Source organism: Cnephaeus nilssonii, assembly GCF_951640355.1.
Source record: "Cnephaeus nilssonii genome assembly, chromosome: 5".
In the NCBI taxonomy this organism is placed as follows: domain Eukaryota; kingdom Metazoa; phylum Chordata; class Mammalia; order Chiroptera; family Vespertilionidae; genus Cnephaeus; species Cnephaeus nilssonii.
The window spans coordinates 60,720,682-60,733,079 of NC_137076.1; the positions used below are offsets into that span (position 1 = coordinate 60,720,682).

The 12,398-nt window shown below is 40.0% G+C and overlaps 1 protein-coding gene across 1 annotated transcript; it reads left to right on the forward strand.

The window, feature by feature from the left end:
* Positions 1–3,096: 3,096 nt before the first annotated feature.
* On the forward strand, positions 3,097–12,088 carry MGARP (mitochondria localized glutamic acid rich protein; the record flags this gene model as incomplete). Its single annotated transcript, XM_079770378.1, has 4 exons — positions 3,097–3,178; positions 7,073–7,176; positions 10,147–10,240; positions 11,555–12,088. 4 exons carry the CDS (start codon positions 3,097–3,099, stop codon positions 11,998–12,000), a joined length of 726 nt encoding a protein of 241 aa, XP_079626504.1. The 3' UTR covers positions 12,001–12,088.
* Between the last annotated feature and the right edge of the window lie 310 nt (positions 12,089–12,398).

Here is a 12,398-nt window from a genome sequence, read left to right on the forward strand (position 1 = left end):
ATCAGATAAGATGGTGGGATTCAATGGATCCTGTCATATGTACACTGAAAGGCAGCAGGCCATAGTAAGGGAGCCTTGAATTTTGGCTTAGGCTGGAAGTAGAATCTAGTACCATCCCCTCCAATTAGCTGAGCATGTTTCACACCTAATGTGCTTTACAGCTTACAACAACCCTGTGAGTAAAAGAATTATCTACATTTTACCCAGACCAGTAAAGCTGACTCCCAAACTCATGCTCTTAACCACACTATTATACTACCTTGATTTTTTTCCCATATGTAGCAGTGATAATCAACATCCCCCTACGTACTCTTTAGGGGTGTTGAAGATGAACTACAAAAATAGGTGTGACAATACTCTTGGAAAAGTTTTTAAAGTCCTATATAACATGTGTGTTATTTTTGCATTTTAAAAACCAGTTTAGTTGTAACCAAAGGCCTTAGATTACATTTATGACTGATATCTGGCCAGAGATTTTTTAAAATATATTTTTATTGATTTCAGAAAGAAAGGGAGAGAGAGATAGAAACATCAATGATAAGAGAGAATCATTGATCGGCTGCCTTCTGCATGCCCCACACTGGGGATCAAGCCCGCAACCCAAGCATGTGCAAGGCCGATACTCTCTCCACTGAATCAAACCAGCTAGGGCTGGCCAGAGATTTCTTTGTGATCATTGACCCCATTGATGGTGGGCTTGTTTCAGTGTCTCTTTAATCTGATATTTTAACCTCGGTGAGTGACAGCAGAAATCATATCTTGCTCATTAAAGAATGCCCTGAAACAGTGCCTAGCACATTATCCTCAACAAATGTTTGTGAAATCAGTTATAACCAATCCCCAGCATCTTGCAAGGTCCTAGCATATTGTAGGCATTTTGACAGATACTTATAGATAGTTTGATGGAACCTGGGGATGATCCAGAAGACCTCAGACTACACCCAGACCCCGACTCTACACTGAGTTCTGAAGGGGAGCCTGAAATGGTCCTGAGAACCATCGTCATTTACAAATGTTCTCTCAGAAAGGATTATTTTTAGGGAAGCTTCCAACACATTAAATACCTATAATGCACTTGCCACTTTTGACTGTTCTTCTCCCTGGCAACCAAATCAAAATTCAGCCCTAAGGAAAGAATGAGCTGTAGTGGTAGACAGATTTTTTTTTTCTTTTCTTTTTAAATTTCAAATAGGGTCACGTCAAACTGGGGTGGTTAGGAGTACTCTGGACAGATTTGGTTTTATCTGTCAATCTGTCCTAGGTGCTAGCAGTTCATTAAACAATCTACACTACCAGTGAGATAGCTAATCACTAGTTGCAGGAGGATGTGTACCCGATGCTGGTCAAAGATAGTAAGTTTACTAATCTTCATTTTGTTACTTTCATGACTAATTAACTTGTTGGTGGAGGGCCTGGGGTCTACCCTTTCTCGTGCTGCTTCAGGTCTAAATTTGACCTCTCCTTAACTGCAGATTACCCAATTGCTCTTGTTAAGTGTTTAATCCCTAGGAATAGCTAGCTACTGTATCAAAACAACAACAACACCCATTTCTGACCATTGGTTTGTACTCTTCAAATGAGAATATGTTAAATATTATTAGAACTGCATTCAGAACTAGAATCTCCAAAGACTGTTTAGTTGCCAAGTAGCAAATAAGCAAATATTTTGTAACATGCCTTAGAGAAGTTGGAACCAGAAAAACTTTGTTCATATCCTTAAAAAAAAAAAAAAAAAAAAAAAAAAGACCATTAGTTCCTAGACATTCCTCCCCACCACCCTGTCGTTTGCTAAAGGGAATAATTGCCACCTCCCTCAGAGGGTTGAAATGAGAATTAAAGGAGATAATATGTGAAAGTGCTTTAGAAACTGTTAAGTGCCAAACACACTAAAAGATTATAGTAGGACACGGTCCCTACCAAAGATTAATCATTTAGAAAATGTTATAAACATAAATGGTTGGTATTCATATTCAAACCCTGACAAATTGTTGTAGCCACAATGAGGCAAGTGATTGAAATTTGGGGGAAGAAACTAATAATTTAGCATTTTTAGTTGATGTGGAAATGCTAGTCTCGCACCTCATAGAGGAATATACAGCATTTGAGGGGTTATATTTAAGGTCATTGTGGCGGTGGGGGGGGTTGGTGGTGGCGGGGGAGCCGTTAGCTCAGTTGGTTAGTGTCCTCCCCATAGGCCAAGGTTGCGGTTCCATCCTGGGTACATACAAGAAGCGACTAATGAATGTATAAATAAGTTGAACAACAAACCTCTCTCTCTCTCTCTCTCTCTCTCTCTCTCTCTCTCTCTCTCTCTCTCTCTCTCCTCCCCTCTCCCCCTCAAATCAATAAATTAAAATAAGGTCATCGTAACAGTGAATTGCTGAGAGCCAGCCATTGGGGATTTCGCGACTCTGAACATCACCCAGGACACTAAAGGGCAGGCTACTCCCCCTCTCCCCGCTCCCCTTCCACTCCTAGGAGAGCAAGGAGAGTGCGTGAGATAGTTGGGTTCATATTTCATCCGGCATCATAACCGATGTGTATGTCTTTATTATTATTATTATTTATTCCAGAGAGGAAGGAAGAGGGAGAGAGATGGAAACATCAGTGATGAGAGAATCACTGACCGGCTGCCTCCTGCATGGGGGATCGAGCCCACAACCTAGGCATGTGCCCTTGACTGGAATCGAACCTGGGACCCTCCAGTTGGCAGGCTGGTGCTTTATCCGCTGAGCCAAACCAGCTAGGGCCGACGTGTGTGTCTTACTCCGGATGCGAACCCTGAAACACTTCCAACCTTCACTGAGGAATTCCACTGAGCACAGCAGTGCCGGCAGGCAGGTACCGACTTCTCCATTCCCTATCCTTCTTCTGAGATGCCTCCATCCGCTTCTTGGACGTCGGAAAGAGCAGCAGAGCCTGCAGACCGGGGTCGAGAGAGAAAGGTGCAAACGACTCACCCCGACCCACGCCCAGCGGCCGCCCGGGCGGAGCGGGGCAGGGGTCCGCGCCCCTCCCCGGGGCGGGGCTGGCCAGGGCTCACCGCGCCCCGCCGCGCGCGGGGCTTCAGAGGCTGCAGCGCGGCGGGCGGGCGCGATGTATCTCCGCAGGGCGGTCTCCAAGACCCTGGCGCTGCCGCTGAGGGCGCCCCCCAGCCCCGCGCCGCTCCGGAAGGACGGTGAGTGCCCGGCGCTGGCCCTGAAGAGCACAGGAGCTTCGTGCGTGGATCCCGCGGGCGTCCCTCTGTACCTGTCTGCCCCGGGCGGGCCAACCCGACCCAGAGCCGCAATAAGCCTGAGTTGGGGGTGGGGGGAGAGAAATGGGGGAGGGTCGCAGGGTAGGATGCCCCGAAGTTCTTGGAGATTTTGAAAGTAGGGAACCTTTCAGAAGCCCCTTCTGAATGAAACCCGACTAGACTTTCTGGGTTCAAATCTTTTTTTTTTTTTTAATATTTTTATTGATTTCAGAGAGGAAGGGAGAGGGAGAGAGAGACATCAATGATGAGAATCATTGATCAGCTGCCTCCTGCACACCCTCCACTGGGGATCGGGCCTGAACCCAGGCATGTGCCCTTGATCGGAATCGAACCCGGGACCCCTCAGTCCTCAGGCGGAGGCTCAATCCACTGAGCCAAACCGGCCAGGGCCGGGTTCAAATCTTGATGTTGGGCAAGTGCTTTAACCTCAGTTTCCTCATTTGTACATGGGGACTATAATAGCTGAGTTTTAATGGGCTAATGTGTAGAAAAGAGCCCGGTTAACCTACGCTTGGCTTACCGTTTTTATTACTATGGGGACCAATGCGTCCTCCAAGTTCATGGAGAAGCAGAGGCATAGGGTGGTGGGAAGACAGGCGCTGACCCGTGAGCCAGCCCAGTGGAAGTTGGTTAGGGCTCTTGAGTAAATAAACTCAGGACTTGGCCGGGCGCCGCAGCCTCGACCCCTGAGCCTGGGCCCTGGCATTCCCCACCCCCTCCCGCAAGGATGTGGCCTTCGAAGCATTTTTCTTGGCGGCTGCAAATAGACCTGGAGCTGTCCAGCTGTTGGCCTCCATCGTCCTTGTATGTATCACCTCTTTGGATGTGCGAATTCATGGGGGGAAAAGAGCATCTTCAAACATTTCCTACAGGGAAAGTTGCACTGTGAGCTGGAAGCTTATTAATTGACAAGTACGAATGGGCCTAGCACAGTGCCTGGGACATCGTAGATGCTTACGTGTGAGCGTGGCAGTATTGGTCAGGCCACCAGGTTCGTGCTCCAGTGCGGTCCTGCCCCAGCCAGCTCTTTCTGACTCCTCACCTGTTTCCCCTCCCCTTTCCCTGTCCTGATGGTGGGTGTGGAGGGTGAGGGGTAGGGGTGGAGGGGGTGGGCTGCTCCTAGACCACCTTGTAGAAAGTTCTCAGTTTTCTCAGTTCTTTCTTCACGGCGCCTCACTTCCTAAGGCTTGCCAGGTAGCTTTAGCCCAGTTGGTGCGTCTGAGCCGAAGTGAGATAGAGAAAGACTTGCGAAAATTCCATGGGCCAATATTTTTTCACTTTGATTAGGCCTGTGCTGTTGATGATGGTGGGAGGGAAGGAAGGTCTGTCCAACTAGCTTTATTTTTCTCTTAAAATGCTGGTGGGAAGAAGTTGCCTTACAAGCAACAGAAATAAGGCGTCTTCATTTTTCTTGATCTTTAATACCGAGTGAAATAAAGCAAATACTTTTTCACTGATGAAATGGGAGAAGCCATTCATCTTAAACTTCTGAAGTTAAAGGGCTGTTATGATGGGGGCAGAAGAGGGAGGGAGAAAGATGAGACCATTGACCTGGCCTTTTGCGCTCTGGTTATCGTCTGCATCCCCCATGGTCATTACGCTTTTTTTTTTTTTTTTTTTTTTTTAGCTTCATACATTTCAAATAATTTCCTCTCCAATTGGGGGCAAAAGAAAAGTGGTTTAAAATTTCTAAATAAGTAGTTAGCAATACTGGTTGTAGCAGTATTGGTCTTCCTCTAACTTTCACCTAATTACTTTTTTGTAGCACTGATTTTTTTCGTGTATTTGAAGAACTATTATTGACTGGATATTTGACTTCAGTCATGGACATCAATTAACCTTTTATTGATTCTTTCCACTTTGACAAAAGAAAAAATTTTTTCAGTTTTATTGAAGGATGAAATTGTAACTGCCTCATCAAATTTTGTTCTCTAGTTTTCCTTTTAAAATGTACCTCTTTAATGAATAAATAACTTAGGTTTATAATACATTATTTAAAAAACACAGAAAGGCAAAATAATAGTCACCTGTAATCCTACTATTCAGTGAATGCCATTATTTACATTTTAGTATATTTAATCTTCCAGGCCTTTTTTTCCTCACGCATATTTTTCCTTATGCATATTGCTTCCACAAATCTGGGATAGTCCTGTATAACCTTTCACTTAACATATTGTAAATATTTTCTCAAGTAAGTAAATATTCTTCTGGAAAAGTTCTAATGGCTATTTGTTTCCCATTGTATGAATATGCTAAAATTTATCTAATTAATCCTTATTGAATGTTTATTTCCCATTTCATTGTTCTTTTAAATAACTTTGCCATAATTGTATTTAAGTCTTTACCTAAATCTCTTATAATTTTATTTATTTCTTCCTATTTAAAAAATCCTTTTGTTAGTTATGTCTGGTTGACAACTATAAAACTGACATATTTCCTCTGTAATAGCAAATGTATTTTTAAACCAACAAAAACCCCACTACAAGTCAATGCCATAACCTCTTATCACAGCCTGTTGGGGCACATTTGTAGGGAAAATATTTTTTTCTAAGAGATGATCATTTATATTCAAATTAAGAACATATATGTGGATTTTTTCCAATTTGACTACTACAAAGGTTCGTAATCAGTGCAATTTTTTAAAGATGTGCCCTCTGCAAAACATAACTTCTTACTAATCCCTCACCAAATCAAATTCCTTTATTCTTCCCAAGTCACTCAACTCATGCCTCATGTTGTATCTTCTGCCCCTAGTGCAATTTTCCTTTCATTTATTTATCTGACAAACTTCTACTTTCCTTCAAAACTCAGATCATGTCTTAGAATAGTGACAGCTGCTTTGAGCCAACTAGCTGAGTTTCCTTACTGTGTTTTCATGCTGTTGTTGAAGCTTCTACAGCCTTTATCATACTGCATTGAAATGATTGTCTATAGTTATTTGTCTGAACATCTGTTCCTTCTTTCTAAACTGTGAGCTACTTGAGGCCAGGAACCTCGTGTGCCTTGTTTACAGTTATATCCTAATGCTTCTAAGAATGGCAAACAGGTAACAGGTGCTCAACTGTTTGTCGATGGATAAATAAATGTCTCTTCGTTTTTATCTGTGAACTTTAAGCTGTTTCTAGGTTTGAATCTATTATAAAAATCCAATTCCAGGGAATGTGGTGTATATGCAAGCTCTAGCACTGCAGAGTAAACATATTTAAATATAACAACACAGCACTTTCATCTTTTCTATTAGTTTGTACAGAATTGTACTTCTATTTCAGATATGATCTTTTTGCAACATTTGTCTTAGAAAAACTTCTCACTGCTCATCTCTAAAGGCTTTATATTAGAAATATATATATATATGCATTTGTATTACAGATTTATAGAAGTGTGTTAGATTTCAACATAAATGTTTTATTTAACATAAATTTCAGCTATAAATATATTTAATTAATTTTTTGGAAGAATCATCTTTTCGACTAAAAGATGGAGTACATACAGTAATGGATTTCTTTTGCTTGTATGCATCTTGTTTGACAGTTGAAATTGTTTAGTGCTTTTGTCATTTCTCCTTACCCATGCCTGCACTTCTTCCAAGAAAAGCTTGGTGCTTAGCATCAAAATGACAGGTTTCATAAGTACTTGTCAAATTATATTGGGAAAATGTCAACTGGAATTACTACTATGCAATATTCCCTTAAGCTAAAGTCACTTGATGTTAATAGATTCTAGATTCACTGAGCAGAAGTACTTTTAAAGAAATAACTATTTAAAATACTTTTGCTTAAGCAGTGGAGCTAACCGTGTTTAAACTTGTTTTCCTAGCATCTGTTCGCTGGATGTCATCTAACAAGTTCCCTGGATCATCTGGGTCGAATATGATCTACTATCTGGTTGTAGGTGTCACGGTCAGTGCTGGTGGATACTATGTAAGTGTTTAACCACAGTGTGCAGGAATTCTCATATTTTACAACCGGTGGTAAAACTCAAAGCAATGTTAAGGTCAGAACATGAGATTAAATAACAAGATTATGAAGCTTTTTAAAGTATAAACTCATTATTTCTTAACACCTCTAAGAATGGATGACTTTCAGTAAAAACAATCTATAATAATAAAAGCGTGATATGCTAATTAGACCAGACAGCCGAACGACCTTCCGGACTAAGCTGGGGCTGCGAGGGCTAAGCCCCTTGCATGAATTTTGTGCATCAGGCCTCTAGTATTATTATAAATACTAATAATAATAGCTGACATTTGAATGCCATGTGACAGTCTAGGACTCATTTAATAATTACAACAATTCTATAAGGTAGATACTATTATTTTTTTTTGGTAGATACTATTATTAATATTTAACGGGATATTAAATATGTTTTGAAAAATTAACTTTTTAAAAAAGTTAATAGACTTTATTTCTTAGAGCAGTTGTAGGTTTACAGAAAAATGAACAGAAAATACAGACAGTTCCCATGTATTTCCTCTCACCCCTGTTTTAGCTTTTCCCTATCAATAAGCGTGCTTTAGTGTGGCATGTTTGTTACATCTGATGAATCAATATTGATATGTTATTACTAACTAAAGTCCATAGTTTACATTAGACTTCACTCTTTGTTCATTATAGGGATTTTGACAAATGTATAATGACATGCATCCACCATTACAATATTATACAGAGTATTTTCAGTACCCTAAAAATCCCTCGTTCTCTACTTATTCATTCCTCCCTCTCCCAATCTTTTAACTATCTCCATAGTTTTTATTAGCTTTATATCTTTATATATACTCTTATTATTTTTAAAAAGTAATATTTATCCATAAATTTAAAAAATTCAAAGTAGACATATATAAAATTAAAATAATGCTTTCCTCCCTGGTCCCCATATCCACTCCCCCCTAGATAATCACTGTAAAACAAAGCTTTTAATAATACGATTTTGGAGCTAAAACAATGGAACATTTGTGAGTCAAATAAGATAAGACTATTGAATCATTCCCCATTCTGTCATAAACTTTCTAAACTGAAATCTACTCTTCATTGTGAATAAAAGTAGAATAAGTATAAATCCTTTGGAAACCATAGGAATGCACAATCACTGCATTTTGGCTACAGAAATATGCATAAATGGATTTTTAGTCATAACTAGGAGCAGTTTGTAGAACTGTGTAGATGGCCAAATCTAAATACATATTCTAATCTTCAGTATTTTGAGAGCCTCAAGAAGCCAGGAAGCTTCAAACATGTCATTTATATTATTGTCCTCTACTAACCTACCAGCTTTCACTCATACCCAGGTTCCTTCGCTTTTACTCTCATTCTGTTGCTTAATGCTGAATGAGAGTAAAAGGGCTGCCCAGGGCTACTATAGCTGGATACAGGGCACTGGAAAAATAGATATTGGACTAGTCCATATGATTTCGTGGGAAGCCGGAAGACTTAATTTCACCTGGGCATCACTATATCCCTAATTAGGTTTACTAGTGCTAGACATGAACCTCTCCTGTATACTAAATCTTTCTTTACAAAAGCTATCTTAAACTGGAAGTTATAAACTGACTACTCCTGAGAGCCCCTTCTGGCCTTATTGTCTCACAATGGGAATGAAATTGGACAGGTGATTGATTATCTCTAAGTCCCCTTCCACCTCTAAGATTATATAGTTTTAATCTTAAATCTTGGAAGTGTTAATTCCCAAGAATCTTAGGCTACTTTCAGGAGGAGATACAGAATGTGAGGTATTTAAAAACATGAATTCTAGTCTTCTCCTCCCCTTCCTCGTCCTGTACTAAAATAAGTTCTATATTAGATTTATCTGAATTGAATCCATGGTAGCTAAGAGCAGTTTTTCATTTCCAAGTGAAATCTACTATGAGGGTCTCTTAAAATCTGAGAAAGGCCTAGGTCATTTCAATTATTTGAAGGTCTGGGTATATTTAAAAAAAAAACATAATGCCATACTGATTAAAGTTGTGGTATATATTTAAAAAATATTTTTACTGATTTTTAGAGAGAGAGGAAGGGAGAGGAAGAGAGAAATATCAATGATGAGAGAGAATCATTGATCGGGTGCCTCCTGCACACCCCCTATTGGGGATTGAGCTCACAACCCTGGGCATCTGCCCTTGACCAGAATCAAACCCGGGACCTTTCAGTCGGCAGGCTGACACTCTTGCCACTGAGCCAAACCAGCCAGGGCAAGTTGTGGTATATTTTAAATGCTTATGTTTAATAAATAATATCATTTGTTTAATAAATAATAAATTTGAGGCCCTCTCTTCTATCAGGCCTTCTATTCTGTGTTTGACTATGATGATTTTGGAAAAGCGAGATTCTTTGGGCCACACATGAGTGTGATTATTCAATTCTGCTTTAAGTAGTGTTTTTTCTTACCTCGTGTTCTAGCCCCTTGAACAATAAGACTAGTGTCCCTTAGGATGTTGCTGCTGGTCAGTTCAGGGATGTGAACTTCTACACAGGTTCAGTCCGCATTGGTGTGCTGAGAACTGAGGGTGCTGACTCAGCATATTGGTCCTAATTTGTCTTTGTCTTTCTATCTACTGGGCATGTTTTCAGTTATCCTTGACCCCTGTTACAGCATTGTTTCTTTCCTTCTTTCCTACTTAATGACAAAGGTTTCCAAATAGAAAATACAAGAGTAAATGATATGGCCCTGGCCAATGTAGCTCAGTCTTTCTCTCTATCTCTTTCCCTCCCTTCCTTCCACTCTCTCTCTAAAAATCAATACAAAAAATAACCTCCAGTGAGGATTAACAACAAAAAGAGTAGATGATATACATTGTCTTCTCTTCTTTGAATTGTATACACCTTTGAATTTGGCATGATGAATATAAATCATGTTAAAAAAATGCTTGCGAATAATAAGTATACTTTTGCTTTCAGACTTACAGGACAGTAACATCAGAGCAAGTCAAACACACTGGACATATAAAAAATTTGAAAGAAAAAAACAAAGCAGAGTTACAGCCACTTCAAGGTAAGGTGAATTTATTAGTATTGTTTTCCTTAAGGCTTTGATTTTCATCACCTTAGCCTAGCAATGAACACTATTTTCTTTTGGCTTCTTTACTGACTTAATCCAGAATGACTCTGGGTAGGAGTTCGTTCAAAAAGGAAAAGCCACCCAAAACCTAGAGAATATTGTTATACGTTTTGGATGAGTGCATTTAATAAATGAAAACCTTTTGCATCTATACTGCTGACCAGCAGTTTTGACTTCTTTGTGTGGTAATGTTCCTTTTCTCCTACTCAGGCTCCCATTCATGCAGGCATAATTTTAGTATCTGCCTCTCAGCAGCTTGACCTTTCATTTCCCTCATTCTTTTTTTTTTTTTTAAATCATAAAACTAATTTTTGTTTCAGTTTTGCTTGAGACCATCCAGTATCTTTGCCCAAAGTACACTTGACATTAGTATAAATCAGTCATGTCTGTTGAGTCTCTCAGTTGATCTAATTAATAAAATGGCAACTGCAGGAACAGAAACTTTACATTTTCACCCAAGTAAATGTTTCTTGCCTTAAACTGCTTGCTTGAACCATACTTTCTTCCATTTTAACTATAATACTATTATTATCAATTACTATGATCATTATTTGGTGACAGATAATAGCTGCTCATGGACCAGTTTTAGCCTTTTAGTCAAGACAATAAGAAACAGAATGTATAAGTGAACATTAAATATAATCATAAGAAGGCAGATTGTAATAATAATAAAATGCATTTCCATAGCATGTTAGTGGTTTTAAACCCCTTTTTATACACAACATTTTAATCAGTCTTCACAAAAGTTCTGTGAGATAGATGGCATTTTACAGATGACAAAACTGAGCTTGAGAATAAATTAGTGATTCCTCAGAGTCAATGCCTAGTAAGTTGGCTACATTTCCATGCTGTCCCGTGATGCGTGGGCTGTTTATTTTCCTGTTCTTTGTATTTGAGTAAGAAATATATATAAACTAATTTTTTTAAGTTCAACATGTTCAAAGGGTTTACAGAAAAGCAGATCCCCCATTTTCCCTTCCAGGGGCAGCCAATAATATCAATTTCTCTGAATCCTGAAGAGAGTCTTTGCAAATATAACTATCTATGCATATAACTTACCCTCCTTCTGTCCTAATACAAACAGTACCAAACTGTGTACATTGCTCTTTTCCCACTTCACAGTCTACGTTGAAGACCATTACATATCAGTACATATAGATGTCTCATTTTTTAAAGTGAGCGCACAGTGTTCTTCTGTCTTCCCTGCTCTTTCGATTAATACTTTGATTAATGGGCTAAATCTTGCAGGTGAACAAGAGAACCTGGAGGAAGTGGAGAAAGCAAGTTCAGCAGCCCCTGAAGTATCTTCGGAGGAAGCTCGGGTGGTGGATGCTGAAGAAAGCGCGGATGCTGCAGCTGCAGGCAGAGCAGAGGAGGCTTCAGCCTGTCCCGACGCTGCGGAGGCTGCTCAGGTGGAGATCACCGCGGTCGGTGCTGAACCGGGGCCAGAGGTTCCAAATGCCGCCGCCTGCGAAAGCACCCAAGTCAGCACCGGAACGACCTCGGAGGTCACCAGTGCAGCTCCGGATGAAGCCGTTGCCATCAGTAATGATAAAGGTACAGCCGAGAACGAAAGCTCTGATGAATATGCTGAACTGGAAGAAGAAAATTCTCCAGTTGAGTCAGAACCCTCTGCTGGGGGTGTTTTACAGGAAGAAGCCAGTGTTGGTGCTGAGGCCACGACTCAAGGCTAATCTTGCAGATTCACACTCAGCATAAACGCCATAGCAAGTCTGATAGGTGCTTTTGTAGTTTTAGTCATCTTAGTTTTAGTTTTGTTTTTTTTTTAAAGGCTCCTTTTGTAGAAAACTCTAATGTGCCTTGAAGGTGTTTGGTATCTGCTGATAGGTTTCAGGGTTGAGACATTTGAGATTACACGTGTCTGAAGGTTCCTAGTCTCTGAGGTCAGAATATGACACTGCAGTAAAGAGCTTCAAGAGTTCCATCTTCGGATTTAAGTTTTATATCATAGGAATCGAGCTATCTACACAACCTGCATCCACTCTAACTTTGCTGTGCCCCTTACCTTACTGTAATGTATGTAAATGTAGATTCTCAAGTTTTGATTTGAACTCATTTAAATAAAATTTAA